General features: G+C 32.6%; 2 protein-coding genes across 3 annotated transcripts; one reads left to right on the top strand and one right to left on the bottom strand.

Annotated features, from left to right (window-relative positions):
- Positions 1-2,442: 2,442 nt before the first annotated feature.
- LOC123673162 lies at positions 2,443-17,578 on the top strand. 2 transcript variants are annotated; one of them, XM_045607618.1, is made up of 5 exons: positions 2,443-2,727; positions 13,633-13,811; positions 13,863-13,892; positions 13,943-14,066; positions 15,730-17,578. In XM_045607618.1, exons 1-5 carry the CDS (start codon positions 2,496-2,498, stop codon positions 16,215-16,217), a joined length of 1,053 nt encoding a protein of 350 aa, XP_045463574.1. In that variant the 5' UTR covers positions 2,443-2,495; the 3' UTR covers positions 16,218-17,578. The 2 variants fall into 2 exon arrangements, with proteins under 2 accessions (XP_045463574.1, XP_045463575.1); XM_045607619.1 differs by lacking the exon at positions 13,863-13,892 and having other exon boundaries at positions 2,444-2,727.
- LOC123673163 lies at positions 5,173-6,430 on the bottom strand. The gene is made up of 2 exons (XM_045607620.1): positions 6,051-6,430; positions 5,173-5,997 (listed from the first exon to the last, which is right to left on the bottom strand). The coding sequence occupies exons 1-2, from the start codon at positions 6,249-6,251 to the stop codon at positions 5,722-5,724; spliced, it is 477 nt and encodes a 158-aa protein (XP_045463576.1). The 5' UTR covers positions 6,252-6,430; the 3' UTR covers positions 5,173-5,721.
- Positions 17,579-19,255: the final 1,677 nt, after the last annotated feature.

Raw genomic sequence — 19,255 nt, 5'->3', positions numbered from 1 at the left:
TTGAAATCGACACGTCAGTAAAAAATCGGATACTTTTACGATTTATTATCGCTTTCAAGATGAGTACTTTCATTGCACTACAAGCTCGTCTTTGTCTGAGGTTTATTATTTTCCTTTATCTATCCGCTATCTCGGCATCGCCCTTTATAAGTCATCTGTTATTTTTGCATTCGTCATCGGTATACACTTACCCTTTGTTTTCGGTTTTTTGTATCTTCTCGTCACAAAATTTCAATGGGTAGTTATCAAAGAACTGAAATGAGTAATTCGCATCGAAAAATTGTCTGGGCTGTGTCGTACAATTTATTGTGTTTTATTCAAATTGCAATTTATTTGTGGAGATATTAGTTTTGAATTGACTATATCTATAGGTGTTCCTAAATTAGAAGTACAAATGAAAATGACATATATCTCGTGATGTGAAGTGTTTATTTATGAAATTAACTTTATTATTATTATTATTATTGCAAGAAAAAAGTCCTATAATATGAATCCGCAAACGCTTTGTTTTTGAGATACAGGTGTTAAAGTTCAAGTTTTTCTCTCGTAGCACCTTCCCTTCTCAAGATATTTTACTTGAATTGGCAAAGATATTCCACTTTAAAGTTTTCATCCTGTGATATCCTAATTTTAAATGCAAATCTACAGGCCGAATTTTTTTCTGGAAGGGTTCCCGCTTCTCTCCTTCAGAATTATTTTTTTGTGAACCACTGGTAGTTTAGAAAAATTTAAAAAGAAACTCTGGTTCAGTACTATACTTTTTGGTTTGTTGTAGTTTTGTCGTATCTACAATCGATTTCGAGAAAAAAATTCAAACAGCTGTGATAAATAAATTAATTATAAGCTTTGGTACTTATTTATCAACTCTGTAGCGAAGATTAATAAAGATTCAATAAACTGGTTAAGCATCACAAAAAATAGGACTACAAGAAAAACCCTCGAAAACAAAGCTTTTGCGGGCTCATGTTTATGGGCCATTTTATTTTTGAAATTATCCAAAGAATCTCTCATGTTCCTTCGTAACTCCAATTCAGGAACACCCAGTATAAGATAAGAACAATAGAAATGGTAATAAAAAATTATTTCGAGTAATTTTGTTCAAACTTCGTTATCACCCCTCTTTTTATCACATTATACATATTTATAGATATGAGTGAACAATGTCGTCAAAAATTTTTTTTTCGATAACCTCCCCAAGAAAAAAAAGATTTACGCCCTTGCATTTGGGTCCCTGAAACTTGAAAGTATAGTTTACTACTTCGTTTTGATCATCCTACCAGTTAACACAGTGTCAATCGTCATTTTGGGTTTCTAAACCTTAGTTTGAGGTTGAATCAGAGATCAAACTATTGTCAAAGGTATGATCAATTAATGGCTTGTGATTGATGAATTCACTTGCTTGTGATATTGTTATTGAAGGTAGTTACCAAGGAAATCTTAATTTCATCGGTATGTAAGTATAACAAAAAGTATAATATCAATAAAATAATTTTCTACAAAAAGGCATTTATTTTTGCAACAATATGTGAATTTCAAGATTTATGCAAAATTTCATGTTGTGTACCTAATTGCAGATCCAACTGGGTTGAAATTTACTTATTTTCAGTAGTGAAAATTCACTGGAAGAATTCCAACATTCGACGAGAAATTGAAGGTTCAATTTTAATTAATTTTTCATATTGTATACTATCAAATTGATCATTTTTACTGAAGAAGGAGAGTCTCTCCGAAAGTCCGAAACGTCTAATTAAATATTTTTATATGAAATAAACACCATCATTAGAAACCTGACACCTCCAGATGAAGGAAAATCCTATTTTATATACAGGATGATTCACCGCATTGGCCTATTAGGAGTTTATGGGGAACTGATCAAAATTTTGTGTTGGAAATTTGCATGTTTGGGTTTGAGACAATGATGTTTCTCCCTAAAATATTTTCAGATCAACTACCGGTTTTATCGGAAACAGACTACTACCACACACCCATTATATTATTACATCCTTAGATAGGTTTTTTGATGAGAGTTTTAGCTTTATGCCATACTTGGGTAAAAACTCAAATAAAATAAAAAATATTATAATTAGAGAATTATACCATTACTGAAATTATGAACTTTTTTGGGACATATCTGTTGGAATAAGCATTTAGTTCGGAATTCAAATTTCGAAACTTTTCTCTTGATATTGGAACGGTTTCAGTAATAACCATTTGTATCTACCTATCGTAATAATTTATTTATATTTATATTATTCTTTATACCCATCATCACCTACATAGGTACTTTGATTTTTGCCATTTTTCTTTATCCATAAGTATAGGTATCCTCGCAATAAGAATGAATCGTAATCTACTTAGAACTGATATTTCATCGGTGATTAATTGATGTGTTTCGTACAAAAAATCAATATCGAATCTTATCTATGCTATGATGATATGTTTTTGTGAGAACCAGTATTAATTAAAATTGTGTGGAGTGCATTTCAATCTAAACAATGAGTGTTGATGAAGAAGACTGTAACATATTTTTGAAGCCCTCGACTGAGCTAATTCCTGATGAATACCAAAACGATAGAAATGAACATGCTTCAGTGCATATTTTCGTTTTCAAAGAACATATGGAGAGGAAATTCGTAGATTGCATGAGATCATTAGGTTATATCGTAAGGGAAAAAAATATTCATATCTTGTCTTCACGAAATGATGCGATTGCAGCATTAGAAAGAAGTAAGTAGGTACTGAATGTGTATACTTCTTCATCCCCTTAAATGTCCTAATAATGCTCAAAGGTGAGACTGTTCTATTATTAAACTGATTCCCGATACTCCACTGAAAGTGAGATATTTAGATTATCTAGTGAAATGAAAAAGTACTCCTACATACATATTTATTCATAATTAATAATACACAATCAAAGAGTTCTAATGGATTCACTAACCTAACCCAATAAAATTAGTTCTTCTTCTTCTTCTTCCACTTTTTCTTAAGACTATTGTCTTGTTATTTTCTGTTCATCCAGCCTCCTGTGACGTAGATGTCCAGCTCTCTAGCCATCTTTTCGGCGGTCGACCAGGAGGGCGTCGAGTGTTGGGTCTTTCGTTCTTTGCCCACTTTGCCAATCGATCAATTCCCATTCTGTCTATGTGGTCCCTCCAGTTTCGGCGTCTTGATCGTACAAATTGAACAACATCCTGAACCTTCAACTCATCCCGTATGACGCTGCTCCTTATTTGGTCTCGTAATGTTACTCCCTTAATTGTGCGCAGAATTCTCATTTCTGTAGATCTAAGTAGTGACTTTGTTCTTGCTGTTTCTAATCTGCTCGGGTCTCAGCTGCATACGTTAAAATTGGACTTACCACTGTCTTATATGTAAATGCGGACTTTGTTTTCTGCTGTCATATGCTCGTTCCTCCATATCATGTCTCTCAGACATCCCGATATTCTTGAGTATCGGAATTAATAAAATTAGTAACTTTATTATATTCACATTAAATAAACATAGTAAATAGTAAAACTCTTTATCCTCAAAGAATAAGAAATAAATGGGAAGTATATAGGGTGGAATATAATAAGACATTGAACATTAGAATGCTTGCTTGAATTAATCAATATTTTTCATGTAGAAGCATTTAAATACTTCAAATAAAATAAGTCTACAACCTAATGCAGAATGGAACCTGCAAATGTCCGTATATAATAATAATAATTATAAGCCTTTATTTTACAACAGGTAAAATTAACCGATTACAAGAAAATATAATTTAAAAATACCAACATAATATTGAGAACAAGAAATTACTAAAAAATAACATTAGAAAAAAACTTTACCTAAGAATGGCTGAACATTACCAGTTTCCTTCAAAAAGGCAGCTTCTATTGAGCGGGGAGAATCATAATGTATGTCGCATCTGCTGGCTATGGAATTGAAAATCTGGACATAAAATTAATTGGCGATCTAAAACAAGTATTCGTTCTACCCGCACTACAATAGAATACAGTATAACTCCTTGAACCGTATCGAGGCACCAGTAGTAACGTAACTCGTCAGTAATTCTTGTAAGAAGAATTATAGAGGAAAATCCTCGCACCCATCGATTTTCAATTTTCAATTTTTTCAAATGGAAATATATTTATTTTCAAGGTTACAAGATGTCTAACTAGTAGACAAACATACATCAATGTCAGTGAATTGTTCTAAAGAAATAAATACAGAACATATACTATAATAATCATTCTAAAATGAAAGTTTACAACATCCAATTCTTAAAAAATTAATATCTTGGATTGTGATACATCAAATGAAAGGTAATTTTATTACCTATTCAGTGATGTGGCTAAAAGTATAATTGGTTGTGCCATTTTTCATTGAGAAATCAGGAAATAATTAACAATTAGTAATTAGAGAGTAACTGCAATCAGACCAATATTCTTTTACTAATTATTATCAAGGAAAATCCACGAATCCATGGATTTTTAATTTTAAAAGCAGGCCTCCCTATGCTTAATTGAATTTACGCTCCACACATCCCTCTACTGTTTTTTTCAAATAAGCATATATGGATGGTCATAAAACAAATTAAAGGACATTTCATTGCACATTGAGCAGTGTAACTGAAACAAGGGTTTTGTTAAGCTATTTTTTATTAAAAATTAACAATTTGTGATTGGTGTCACAACTACGAATGATCCGAACGCTCGACTATGGGTGTCTCAAGCTAGATTGACATGGCTAGTGGATCACAGCTGTGGTTCAAGAATACATGGAAAACGACCCGTGTCAACGGAACAGTCGTGCAGATATTCACGAAATGAACGATTTATCCTAGTTGACACGGGTAGTGAAGCACAAGCGAGGTTAGTTATGTGTGGAGATCGACTCGAGTTGTGAAACTATTCTCGAAACGGACGGTTTCGAAGGCGACACGAACGTAAAATGGGATATCAAACATGTTAGATATTTTATTTCATACTGATACATTACAAAGGCATAAATGCTTAGTTACCGTAACTATAAACATTGTCATAACTCCCTTGGGAGTTAAACAGGGCAGTTATAGATCTTTAACTCCCTCTAAAGTGTTCACAAAAATAAACCGACATTTGTCGAATTTACCATTGTTGTTGTTGTTGTTACCCGAATTGCAAGGATTTTCTATTAAACGGTTGTCACTGTTAATGACTGTATTCAAACATGAAGTTGTTTCCCTCCTTTCATCTGACATGCCAGCTAACATTCTTGCAGTTTTGTTTTTCAATTCCATGCTGTCGGCCAAATACCCTTCTGCCACCGTTGAACTTCGCCATCCACCATGTCTCTTCAATGTTGTCATATTTGCTCCTGCATTGACCAAGGCAGTCGCAGAAGTCCTTCGCAGACAATGTCCTGTGAATGCTTCTGGATTCGACAATTCCAAAAAACTAGCAATTTTGCTTGGAATTTTCCCGAATGTATTTTTTCCAACCGGTTGAACTGAGCAACGTTTTCCTCGATACGTTAGAAAAAATCTTTCCGGGCCCGATGGACGTAGAAGCATATACTTCCTCACTAGACTCAATGCAGAGCACTCGTTTTCTTCCACAATAGTAAATCTCTTACGAATATCTGTTTTACTTTCCGGAATGTCAACCACCATAACAGAGCCCCTATCTTCGATGTGATTAATTTTCATATTCAAAAGTTCTTGACATCTACAGCCCCCGAAATAACCCATAATCAAAACTACCTGTGAAACAGAACAATAAATGTGCAATCGTTACAGTTTGCATTACATGCCTTATGAAGTAAGTATTTTTGATCAGACGCATTCTTCAAAAATTTGACAATATCTTCCCGACTAAACACTTGAGACTTTTTTGGCTCATAGCCTTTACTTTTGCGTTTGAGAAACGCTTCCAATTCGTGAAATTTACTTCCATCTATGTCATCATGTATTCTCATCATCAATTTTAGCATTGACCACTTAGTCCACAGCGAATTAGGACTATACAATTCAGACTGTAAGAAAAATAAACCAATTCACATATTAGACTAAAAGAATTAATAGATACCATCTCTTGAAAATACGCCAACATTACAGTTTCACTCGTGTTTTTACTATCCATACGGTTAACTTCCATCCACTGCAGAAATTTGTCATATTCCTTTTTGTACTTAAGTTCCGACTTTGTCGGTAGTAGTACAGAACGAGCTTTTTCAGCCTTTTCCAACAAATCTCTTGAAATCTCAATTCTCTCTGAGTTTGCATTCATTTTCACAAATTTGAATATGATGAGAAACACGATATGACAAATATCTACAATGTTGTCAGTGACATTTCCATGGCAACCATGCCTACTTAATTCTTAATAAAGATAATTCGTTTTGTTCTGAAAACCAAAACAATTTGGTTTTTATATTTCATGCAGTATGAAATAAAATTAATTATCTATCTTGTGGGTTATTGGATTTTAACCACCTCGGGCAACGCAACAATCCCTCGGGACTTACGTCCCTCGGGATTGAAATCTGTTGCCCTCTGTGGTTAAAACCCTCTTAACTCCCTTGATACATAAATAACTATAACGTGTTTCGTGGTCTTTGAGCGACCATAGTGGAAGTAGACAAGGGTTATTTTCGATTTTTTTTTTTGTAATGAATTGAGCTGTACTAGGTTTGTGATACTTTGTTAAATTGATTTTTTTTTGTTAAATACGACTTTGAAAATATTTCTCAAAACATGTTATTGGGATTCAACGGATGAAATAAATTTTTACTACATGTACTGAATATTACAAAATTCAATTAAAAGCTAGGCCAGAACTCATTTCATAAATTTTTTTGGTTTCACAGGAACACTCAAAAATTAGAAAAATCTCATCCCAGCACATCTGTATTTCGATTTTTCTTATAAAAATATGTGTAAAAATTGTGCTGCACTTATGGGAAGTTGTGCCCCTGACATTTCCGTAAAAAAAAATTGAAGAAAGTCAGTCCTGCACTTTCGTTTTTCTTCGGCGAAAATTGATTCAGATACTTTTGCTACATTTGTGCAGTTGTCTTGTTCTGATCAGATTGTCAGAAATAACTCTACTTTTTCTTCAAAGGATGGAAATCAGTTATCAGTATATTGTTTGAAAATCTGACAGATATCAGTCAGCAGAAATATGTATATAGTAGCCCAACTATACAGAGTGAGTCTTTGCTGGTACATATATTTGAACCGAAGATTCCCGAGGTCAAAAGAAACACTTTTTTTCTTCACTATTTCTTCCGATTCGTCTTTTTTTCTCACTTAGTATACCGGACTTTGATGGAATGTCATGTTCGGAAAAGATTCATTATGTCAGTAAAAACCATATTCATTTCCACCAAATCCATTCCATTTTCGAGATATAACTGAAAATAACATTTTCTTTATGGATTTTCAAAAGCTCATATTTTTTCAACCGAGCCGATTCGGAAAAATGGTTAAGAAAAAAAGTATTTCCTTTGACGTCAAGAATTTTCGATTGAAATATGTGTACAAATCCAAGACATCAAAGTGTATAAAACAAATCTCGGTCGAAAAGACCAAAACTGGTTCAACTTTTTATAATTTTTTTGTTTTTGATTAATTTTTTGTGGAAATTTCTACGGAATACTTACCTTTACATGAGTGTAGCACAATTTTTTGTTGTGAGTAAAGTTGACCCAGCACATTTGGACTTTCGATTTTTTTTTTCGAAAAAGGTGCTGGACAAACTTCCCACACAGGGTTACCACTGATTTTTCTTATTTTCTGCATATGAGGGAAAAACTGTTGATTTTTTCTAAAAATCTGACCATCATAATTTGGCACAATTATATTATAAATTAATTTCGCCAATGTTCGCGATTTCAGAAATATTGAAGGAAGGCGATAGTAGAGTGACTACTCTTCAAAATTTGAAATTATTCGGTCGATTAGTTAAAGAGTTATTGAACTGTGAAATTTCACTTATGAGATTAACATCACCCTGTATATAGCAAATGGCGTTTTTGATATGAGTCCCCCATGATGACCTCCATTTATGTATTCATTTGTCGCATTCTTCCCGGGATACCCTGCATATAGCCTAACTATATAAAAATATTCTCAGACAAAAACTTTTGTGAAAATATTAAGGGCAAGAGAAAACGAAAAAACGAGATTCCTTGGATGAAAAAAGTCCTATGAAAATAGAGCCACAAACGTTTTGTGATTGATCAACAGAAATCACATGTTTAGAAATTCGGAATGAGATTTAATTCGGTCATAAACAACAGGCAGGAATACCGACAAAGTTAATTCCCAACAAAAAGGAGCCGCATCATAGTCATAAATATCTAGATTGACGCAGAAAGACATGTGCAGTCATCAGGGCTGGTCGGCATCCCTTTGTGCCCACGAAGAAACAACATAAAACGAATATACGTCGTTTCGTCGCCCGTAAATAAGGCGTAAAATCATTTAACGCAATGCACTACCCATGTCAACCTAGCTTAAGGGTGTTCAATACCTTGTTCATACCACTGCTATTTCAGTGCTAATTTCAGTGCATTCCAATTCCAAAGTACAGGTCGGATTCATTTCATTTTTTGAGTGAACAATGACGTGATATAGTGAACTTGAAGATCCCGTCTCGATTTCCAAAAAAAAATCGATAGTATTCCGCAAATCGAACTTTGAAATTGAACACTTTCTTTAAATGACTATTCAGCTTCAGAGAGACTTCTTATTTCAAGTAACTCATCCACAAATGTTCAGTGATATTATGTGTTTTGAATTGGTGCAAAAATTTTTTTAAAATTGCTTGATTTGCTCTAATTGTAGATGATTTTCATATGGAATTATGCTTTTTGGAACGCCTCCCAAAGGTTTACGCCTTTTTGCAACATGAACGCCAATAGAATCTTGGACTGTATTTTATGGCTCGAGATGAATGACACTTTTATGATTTACGAGGGTAGGGTTTCTCTGATTGGCTAAAATTGTGTACATTACTAGTTTATGACAATATTGCACTGAAGAATAGGGAAAGGTAGAAAACTTGTTATGAAATCATTGTTAGAATTAGAAACGATACTGTTCCTAAAATATATATGCTAGCTGATTTTATTCGTAATGATGTCTGGAGAAGTACATTTTGAGCGCTTAGTATCATAAAGAAAATTTCAAAAGTCATAAAGAAATTAAGATGAAAAAAAGGTATCTGGATTTTTGCCGAAATATGGAAAATTATTAATATTTCAGAAATCTGACAAAAAATTCTCAAAAAAAAAAATTTCTTTTGAAAAACTCCCTATTCCCGAAACTCTATCTACAATATTTACCATTTAAATTTAACCCTGAAAATAGGCAATTCTTGATTAAGAAAATTTTCTCGTACTTCCTTCATTAATATTAACTTGAAAAAATTTATAGTAAAAATTTTTCGCTTCGTGAAGCCATTCTTGTATACATACCTCCTTGAAAATTTCATGTCATAAAAGTTTAAGAAATTGCAATATTTTTTTTAAATAATCTTTTTCGTTAACTCAACTCTCTTGATTTATTGCCCTAGAAAAAGAGAACAATATACATCTCTTTCAACTCGAAGAGTTGAACGTTAAATCGTTATTCCAAATTTGAATTTAAAGCAAAGAATTGTGAAAAATATTGAGAATTTTTCTACCTGAAGTAAAAGAAATATTACCAATTCAAAAGATGATTGAATCGAATATTACTTATCTTCACCTATAGCCAATAAGAGTATTGCTGATTCCTATAAGCAATTATTTATATGTATATTATATTTCCTTGAGATATTAACGAGTCCAACTCATTGTTACATTAAATCCTGTTCTGTCCCCACAATGTCAGAAAGAAGTATGGTCTAAAATTTCTCAATTTTCCTGATTCACATGGTAGAAGTTCATCCAAATATATGCCATATTTTATTCCATCATTGAATTAGGCAAATCGAAATGATAAATATAAAAAAGTATGTAAATTTCATTCTATTCAGTTCATAAAACGTATAAAAAAATATCATGTCTTTATATCTTTCAATCAGATGATTTTGACATTTGACCATCTCAGTGTAATAAATAGATGGGAGAATTCCAAGAGGAATGCAAGTATGCAAGTTCGCGAGCCAGAATCTTGAACTTATGCTTCAACGCGTAGGGCTTTCCCTCGCTTACCAAAAAAAGTTCTTGAAATTTAAATACACTTATAAAATATTTTTTCTCCGATTGACAACAAATTTCAATTTTGCAGACACATATCAATCAGTAAAGTATTACTTTTCCTGCCTACGCAGCAAAGTAAGTACTTTCATGCTTAGGCATCATCAGAAATGATTAATGGGAAAAAAAAAATTTCAAACTACAATTATTATGGACATATACATTTCCATGACAACCAACCATACGAACAATTGCAATTTGTATGAAATTTCATTTCAATTTATCACTACAAAAAAAATTAAAAGATCAATACTTATACATGGCCGAGCGAGTTTATCCGATTTGAAAAAATTATTAAATATTGAACTTAGATGAGCTGAATATATCTGTAAAAACCCCAAGTGTTCCGATAGACAGAACAAAATACAATCTTTTTTTTCTATTCTGTTACTCTTTTCTTATTGCCTTCACTAATTTTTTTACGTGTCAAATGTCAAATAATCATTTTGAATTTCAGTAGAATATCAGAAATTCTCATCCAAATAAACAAACCGACAACAATAACCTAATAAATCACATGTCTTATATTCCTATACCCACTTTTGTGGTCTCCAAAGGCGCATAAAATGAGAACTCAAAAGCTTCTCGAATTTTTCATTCTAGAAATCTCAATATGCACTATTTATGATTTTCTCTGTGAAATCATACACTCAGAGATAATCATATATTTTTTTCTATTATCCATATTCGATATACGTCCATGACAGTGGTTCATTGTCATTTCTGTATTCACAATATTTACAGTAATTATCTTATTTAGTAATATATAACTAAACAAATATAACAAATTTTCCTTCTTTTGAAGAAGTTTTCCAAAGAATTTTGCTTACTCATAATAAGATTGTGATATATAAGGTTGTTACATATAATGTATATTCCTTCTGGGGGGTATATCGGGTGTCCCAAGGTGAGTGGCCTATTAGATTATTATGGAAACTATTGATGGTGAAGATTTCAAATTTTGTGGATAGATATTTGGCCATGTAAGGTACATTTTTGAAATAATTTTACATTTCCAGTGTTGCCGGATGTACGACAATTTGGCAACAACTTTGTTATTTTGAATAGGACATCCGGTATTTCTATTTTTTTATGATACTCCATAAAATATTAAATCTATTCACTCTTACTTTTCCATCCCTACCTTCAACGGTTTTTGAGTTATTAATTATTTTTCGAAATTTTAGATCAAATTGGCGTATTACGAAAATGACTCTAGTTCGCTCAATATTTGAGATTTGAGTCAGAAATTTTGCAAGTCGTTAGATATTGATCTGATCTGTGTCACTGCTTTTGAATTATGGTTATCAATAATACAGGACGGACCAAAAAAAATCATCATTTGCCAAGTTACAAAATTGTAATAAAGTCTATTTTTTCAAATTAGACACCTAGTATATTTTTCAATTTTTGGAATCAGTACAATACTCTCTACAATTTTTCTATTCACGTCCCTATACCTATCTCAACTGGATTCCGAGTTATATGCGTTTATTAGATTTCACATTGATTCAATAAGCGTTATTTTCTTTTGTATTGTTATTTTCTCTATGTCGCTTATAGATCGATATATCAACGAATCAGTTCAATCCATAAATGTCAAAATAAATAATTATTGCCTAACAGGTGTTTTGTTCCGAGGTTTTTCTATAAATAATGGCTCAAGAAGGATATACACATATAACGCATATAACTCGTAATCCAGTTGAGATAGGTATAGGGACGTGAATAGAAAAATTGTAGAGTGTGTTGTACTGATTCCAAAAATTGAAAAATATACTAGGTGTCTAATTTGAAAAAATAGACTTTTTTACAATTTTGTAACTTGGCAAATGATGATTTTTTTTGGTCCGTCCTGTATTATTGACAACCATAATTCAAAAGCAGTCACACAGATCAGATCAATATCTAACGACTTGCAAAATTTCTGACTTAAATCTCAAATATTGAGCGAACTAGAGTCATTTTCGTAATACCCCAATTTGATCTAAAATTTCGAAAAATAATTAATAACTCAAAAACCGTTGAAGATAGGGATGGAAAAGTGAGAGTGAATAGATTTAATATTTTATGGAGTATCATAAAAAAATAGAAATACCGGATGTCCCATTTAAAATAACAAAGTTGTTGCCAAATTGTCGTACATCCGGCAACACTGGAAATGTGAAATTATTTTAAAAATGTACCTTACATGGCCAAATATCTATCCACAAAATTTGAAATCTTTACCATCAATAGTTTCCATAATAATCTAATAGGCCACTCACCTTGGGACACCCGATATATCCCCCTTATCCCCCCCCCCCTAGGATACGCCACTGTATCTTAACTGAACTGAATTTCTAAAGTTTACAGAAACACAAATTTACTCTTTGCTGGGCTTCATCGAGAGTTGAGATTTTATTAGGGGCAATAAATACCAAACAGGCGGTTCTTCAACTTGAATGGGTGTGCCAGGTACAAATCTACCAAAAATTTTCGGGTAGCTCCATCTAGCGGAATTGCAGTTTCAGCGCAAAGTAGTCTACAACCTTAAGTCTGGATAGGTTCCAATTTGATCTGACAGCTAAGTTTCAGGTTGTAAAGATCGGTGGAGTTTTAAGTACTATGAGATATATTAGTGCAGGTGTTCCTCAGGGGTCGATTCTAGGCCCAAAGCTGTATGTGATTTTATGTAATGATCTTCTAAAATTTGTGAAAAAGAAGTCAACTTCATGTAATATAGTATGTTTTGCGGATGATACAAATATTCCTGTTTCTGGCACTGATATAGAACAAGTCAAAATCACTGTTGCAAATATTTGCAATGATATTATTCAATGGTTAAAAAAGAATAAATCGTTGATCAATTGCAGTACATTTCTCATTGAGTGTAACAAGGGTGATAGACAATGTGATTCAGATACTCATGGCGAGATTCATTTCGTTGAACACACAAAGCTTCTGGCTGTTGTTATGAATTCTCGATGTCGATGGACTGAGCACATAGATTTGTTGTGTTGTAAAATCCGTAATATTTGTTTTTCATTTGTTGTTTATTTATTTTCAAGAAGAGGGTCAAGTCATTACCTTTAGATAAGAATTGCTATTATATTTCTGAATATGTTTATTTTGACGTTTTCTTTTGTTATATGCTCTGTACATTCAACATAAAAAATAAAAATTATTATTTTTATTATTATCAAACCCTAAAATGGATTTCCGGTTTGGTGTTGCCAGAAAATTGGAATAGTTCGTGAAATTGGAGACCTTATAGTGTTAATTGCTGCATTTTACTAGATGCAATGTTTTATGTCAGAATTTTTATATGTTACCACTTGTGTAATAACACATTAAGGTACTAAATTAATTACTAATTATTCAACTATAACTAAAACGTAGTCCTATATAGTTCTATAGAATACTAATGTACGTTAATTTCAGTTGGGAATGGAACCGACCAGAAGTCTTGTTTGATTATACTTTTTTGGGGCTCACTAAGAGATGATAAAAAATTTTCACTGAGAGATGGTTCTTCAGTTAAATTGATGGAGATATGGAGTAGATTTGTTTCGTCGAAATGTCCACTATTCCGGGATAAACCAAAAATTTTCATATTCAATGTAAGGAGATGAATTTATGCTCATATTTGAGTCTGAAATTATTTTTTCCAGGGAGTGTCATTGAGAATTCAAGATGATTCTGTAATGCTTAAATATTATTGCTTCTGAATGACTACAATTTCCCATTTTAGGGTATAAAACATTTGGAAAATACAGTGGAAGATGCCCTTCCAGTCAGTAAAATATCTAGTGGAATATTTTCGTACAATATACCTGTTGAGGCTGATATGTTGATAGTATTCAAACATAATGATGGTATGTGGAATGAAAAATAGCTTATTAATTAAATTTCATAAAATCTTTTCAGAAGTTTATATTACAATGAGATTTAATAAAATAAATATCGAATACAACAAGGGCGGTCCTAGCCTTAAATTTTGCGAGGGGGGGTTGGTCACCGTCATGGGCTTCAAGTTTTTTGATGGAACTATTTCGTACATTGTCTGCTTGAAATGCATATTGAGTGTTAGGTGGTTCTATTTTGGGGGAGTCGTAACCCCTTTGATCCGGAATGTATCATATTTCTGTTATTCTACCAATTTTGAAGGGCATCATTCGACTTCTCCATGAAATAATTAATTCAAGATGCATTTCTTACTGTGACCGCCTCAAGACAAATATGACATACTCAATATATTACGATAAAACTCTGATATTCTTATGAATGACAGCAACAGCTTTTGTAAAATTTTGGATAATCTCATTAGCTTGTATTCAGTGCTGATTAAACTCTTATGAATTTTTTTCGGCGGTGTTGAACCAAATTTAAAATTAACTCACAAAATTTATAATGTCCGAGATTGATTATTTTCTTTTATCTATCCGCTTTGTCAGTGATGCCCCTCATTTGCCATCTGTGATTTTTGAATTCGTCATCGGTATACACTTACCCGTTATTTTTGGTTTTTTGCATCATTCTCGTCACAAAATTTCAAATGAAAATGACAGATTTCTCGGATCATTTTAAGAAAAGAAGTCGTATAACATGTAAATGCTTTGTTTTTGAGATACCGGTGTTAAAGTTAAAGTTTTTTTCTAATAGCACTTTTTCTTCACAAGATATTCCACTTGAATTGGCATAGATGTTCCAATTTGAAGTATTTATCTTGTGATATGCTCATTTTGTATGCAAATCTACAGGGTGATCTTTTTATGGAAGGGTGCCCGCTTATTCCCTCCAGAACTATTTTTTGGTGAAGCACTGTTACTTAAGAAAAATGTAAAAATAAACTCTGATCAAGTATTACACTTTTTGGTTTGTTGATATCGATTTCGAGAAAAAAAATAAAAAAAAGTTCTGGATTAAACCTCAGAAAAAACCAAATTATTATAAACATCCAGGTAGTAAGCTCTGATGAATTAATTATAAGTTTTGGTACTCATTTACCCATTCTGTAGCGAAAATTAATGAAGATTCGATAAACTGATATACAAATGCATCACTAAAAAGTACGACTATACAAGAATCACCCTGTATCTCGAAAACAAAAGCGTATGCGGGCTCATGTTTATGGGAAATTCTATTCTTGAAATTATCCAAGGAATCTCCCATTTTCATTCGTAACTCCATTTTAGGAAAATCCAGTATAAGGCAAGAACAATCGAATTGGAAATTAAAAAAATATTTTGAGTAATTTAGTTCAAAGATCGTTATTAAAACCTCTTTTTCTCACATTACAGATATGAGTAAACGTAAAAATTTTTTTTTCGATTACCTCCCAAGAAAAAAAAGGATCTATACGCCCTTGATTTCAATGAAGATATTTCAGGAGTACCTATATTTGAACGATATTATTTGGGAAATGTGATAGATGTTCTCTTTACTAGATGAAAAAAATATAAACATTCTTTTGTAGTATCTTATAGAATAAAACTAGAGTTTTTTAGATTAGAATTTCATAATTTTGTAACATTTCAGATCTCAAAGGTTCAGTCGAGTATATGGACTCATTATGTAGTAATTTCCAGAACTACGCACAACGTGAGGATATCTCATCTCTTCTCACTATAGCACATTTCTCGAGTCAGCCAACCCTGATTTCCACAATGACTAGAAAATTTTACTTAGTGCCAAGTGTGCACAGAGGTATTCAGCTATCTCTGAGGGAGAAGTACTCGAAGATAGAGCAAGCAATTCAAAAAGTGAAAGAAAATATAATATTTCTTACGAAAGATGAGAAGCCCATTCCAGAAAAGCCAGTTGAGAGTTCCGAAGGCTCAGAGCCAGTTGCAGAGCTGAAGCGATCATCTTCGATTGAAGAAAACTTACAAAGAAGAATATCTAAGCAAGATGCACTGATAAAAATTCGCTCAAGATCAAACACCACGTCTCGCCTAAATGATCTTGATAAATTCATTTATAAGAGAAGGGGTTCTGCTGATCACAGACCAGCTTGGAGATACTGAAGAACTTCATCGTAGTTAAGATTAAGAATCTACTTTGAAATAGTTGAATAGTTCAATTTGGTTGCTTATTTTTTATATATTCATCCTAATTATATGATGCCTTTTTCAATTTGAGTATATTCGATGGAAAAAGCTCTTATGTGCTTCAGATGGAGTTAGATGTTTGATAATATTACTATTTTTGCAGTTTACTTATTACTTCATGAGTTGTGTAGAGTATTTCGCACGAAACTTCAGAAAGTATTTGCGAAAAATTGTATAAAAAGTCGATAGCTTATAAACATTGATTCTTCTAATTCTTGGAATGTAGATTGAAGAATTAGAAGGAAGGAAAATATTTCAAGGTTTAAAATATTTCACACTCAGTTATGCTACAGAAAAGTTTGTATTTCGAGTATCATTAGAGGAGCTTTAGTAAAGAATCTATGTAGTCCACATTTTTTGCAAATATCTATTTCATCAATAGGGTATACAGCTCAGCTCAAAGATAATATATTTCAATGGCTGCAAAACCAGCCATTTTTTTTAAAGACTTTTGCATAACTCAATTGTCCTGAAGTTTTTCATAATGGAGATATCGAAGAAAATCAAGCTGTTTAGCGCACCGAAAGTAAATTAGAGCACCGGAAAATTTTCACCGATCTCTTATCTCAATTTCCCTTCAAAAATGACTTAATTCGAAATAAAAACGAAATTATATAACACAATTCGATCATAATAATCAATACCAAAATTTATCAATATTCACAACACTGTTATTACAAATAACAGAAAATTCAGAAATTAATTTTGGTTAGGATTTGACCTTTGTTGCAGAAACATTGAATTTCTAACAATCATGACTCTCGTTGCGTATTCGATTCGTTCAATAGATGAGAAGAAATAAAAATTATTCCAGTCAAATTTGACTAATTTCAAGATATTTCTACTCTCTCTACAGAGAATGACGACATTTGTACAACTCGCCAACCATTCAATTGTCTATTTAAGCCACGTAACTGAGCGATTTATTTTACTGAGAGCAGGATCAACAACCAATACGGCAAATATGCATAGACCTCAAAATCTAAAGAGTAGTCACTCTGGAGTCTACACTGGATACTTGATTAAGACAAGGAGGATGGTGATCTTCAACTGCGGGGAAGGGTACATTGAAGAATATATTAATAGGAAAATAGAGGTCTCCCATAAGCTAAGCGGTTCATCAACCATCGAAAACGGTCCAAGAACTTCGAGAACTGAATGAATATCTACTGTTTCATCAGTGTCGTTGAAGAATAATTGCTGCGAATCGACCAATTCTACAGATACCTTAATATTGAAATGTATAAACAACTAAATTAAATGAATTTTGAATATGATATTGTCATTTTCTTCAGATATAATGAATATCGAATATCGCGCATGGAAAAATAAAGTATCCGTGAAGTTAGCATCCACTTTTTCGAAAATGTAGAATTTTTTTGCATTAGTTTGTAACTCGTTAGTAACTATTTGTAACACAAACATTTTTGTTTGTACATCAAGAATACTGGTAGAAAAATATTGCATTCCGCTGGGGTGCAAAAATACGATTTTTCTCGATTCTTTTAATATTTCTTAGAAAAATAATTCAGTTTGAAAGTTCAGTTCATCCTTAGTAACGGTTTGTAAACACAAAAATTTTCGTTCGTAACTTAACCTATAATAGAAAACTAAAACCCCTGAAATGCGGAGTTAGTACCCACTTTTTCAAAAATTATATATATTTCTATTCCTTCCAATAGTACTTTTTAAGAACTAAAAATTTTGTTAGTAACCTAAACTAAAAAGAAGAACAGCACCCTTCAACTGCGAAGTTAGCACCCACTTTCAGGACTGGTGATAAAATATACCTACTATTTCCCAAGCAAGTGAGTTGTAGCTTTCATCATCGCTTCTTCTTATTTTGGTGCCTATCTACTTTTACTACGCTCTTTTTTGCTCTCCTTTTTCCTGAATTTTCCCTGGAGTATAACTCTATTTCCCCTTGTTGAATCTCCTAAGAACTTCTTCAATGGTGATGTGGTCCACCCATGAGATCTTCAGAATACGACGGCAGAACCCATTATAAACAACTCTAATTTCCTGCAGGACACTTCTGTTAATGTCTATGCTTCGACACCATACAAAAGCACTGTAAAGATATAGCACCTCAATAGTCTTATATCGGTCTTAATTATTATTTCAACCAATCATATTAACGCATATGATACAAATCACTTAGCAACGAACAAATATTTTCGAATATCAATGCAGCGTGAAAATATCCGGGTATTGGCACATGTCCTATAGGTGAATATTTTTATGACGTTTTAAACCTCGGAAACATTAGGGATGATTGTCAAAAAAATTTTATTTATTTGAAATACCAGTTAGTTTTTTTTTTGCACTTGTATTCAAATCGAATCAAATATATTTCGACCAATAGTCTGTACAAAATTTTATAATTATAATAAACTAAATTACATCAAAATTTCCATGGACAGGCGAGAATCACCTAGGCATTGCCTGTTTTGTGTCCTTCTCACCCGTCTGTAATGGAGTGAAAATAAGAGTACAGACCTGTGCAAAAACATATACCTAGTACCCCTTAGTGCACCCAAAAACATAGCAAACGAGATCATGAATAGCGATGAGGAGGAGACGAACGAAGTTAGTATTTGAACAATTAAAATTTAGTGCGATTTTTTTGGGAAATAGTTCACCATATACCTAACCCTCTCGTGCTTGCCAATTTATCGAATATTTTCCTATATGAACTCCTGCACTTCGTGCAGTCAGGAAAATTCGAGTATTTGGCGAGCACTCGGAATATAACTACTGAATATAATTAATAGATTGTAGATAATACTCAATAACAAAAAAGTGCATGTGGCAGGTAGATCTGCGGGCTAGGTGAGTCTGTACTCTGTAGGTTAGGTGGGTTAGGTTCAAATAAGTATCCAAAAAGGAAAGATATTCAATTTTAACAAAATTGCGGATGATAAGGCATACTCATGTACAGGGTGGGCAAAAAA

Source organism: Harmonia axyridis, chromosome 2 (genome assembly GCF_914767665.1).
Source record: "Harmonia axyridis chromosome 2, icHarAxyr1.1, whole genome shotgun sequence".
Lineage (NCBI taxonomy): Eukaryota > Metazoa > Arthropoda > Insecta > Coleoptera > Coccinellidae > Harmonia > Harmonia axyridis.
Note: the sequence above shows the minus strand (reverse complement) of the source record. Positions and strands in the feature narration are given on the sequence as shown.

Excerpts from the sequence above, each read along its gene's own strand:
- LOC123673162 (XM_045607618.1), top strand. The coding sequence starts at position 2,496 with ATGAGTGTTGATGAAGAAGACTGTAACATATTTTTGAAGCCCTCGACT. Across the intron at positions 2,728-13,632 it reads GATTGCAGCATTAGAAAGAA|TTGGGAATGGAACCGACCAG; the intron begins GTAAGTAGGTAC and ends CGTTAATTTCAG. Across the intron at positions 14,067-15,729 it reads AGTATTCAAACATAATGATG|ATCTCAAAGGTTCAGTCGAG; the intron begins GTATGTGGAATG and ends GTAACATTTCAG.
- LOC123673163 (XM_045607620.1), bottom strand. The coding sequence starts at position 6,251 with ATGAATGCAAACTCAGAGAGAATTGAGATTTCAAGAGATTTGTTGGAA. Across the intron at positions 5,998-6,050 it reads TGGCGTATTTTCAAGAGATG|TCTGAATTGTATAGTCCTAA; the intron begins GTATCTATTAAT and ends TTTTTCTTACAG.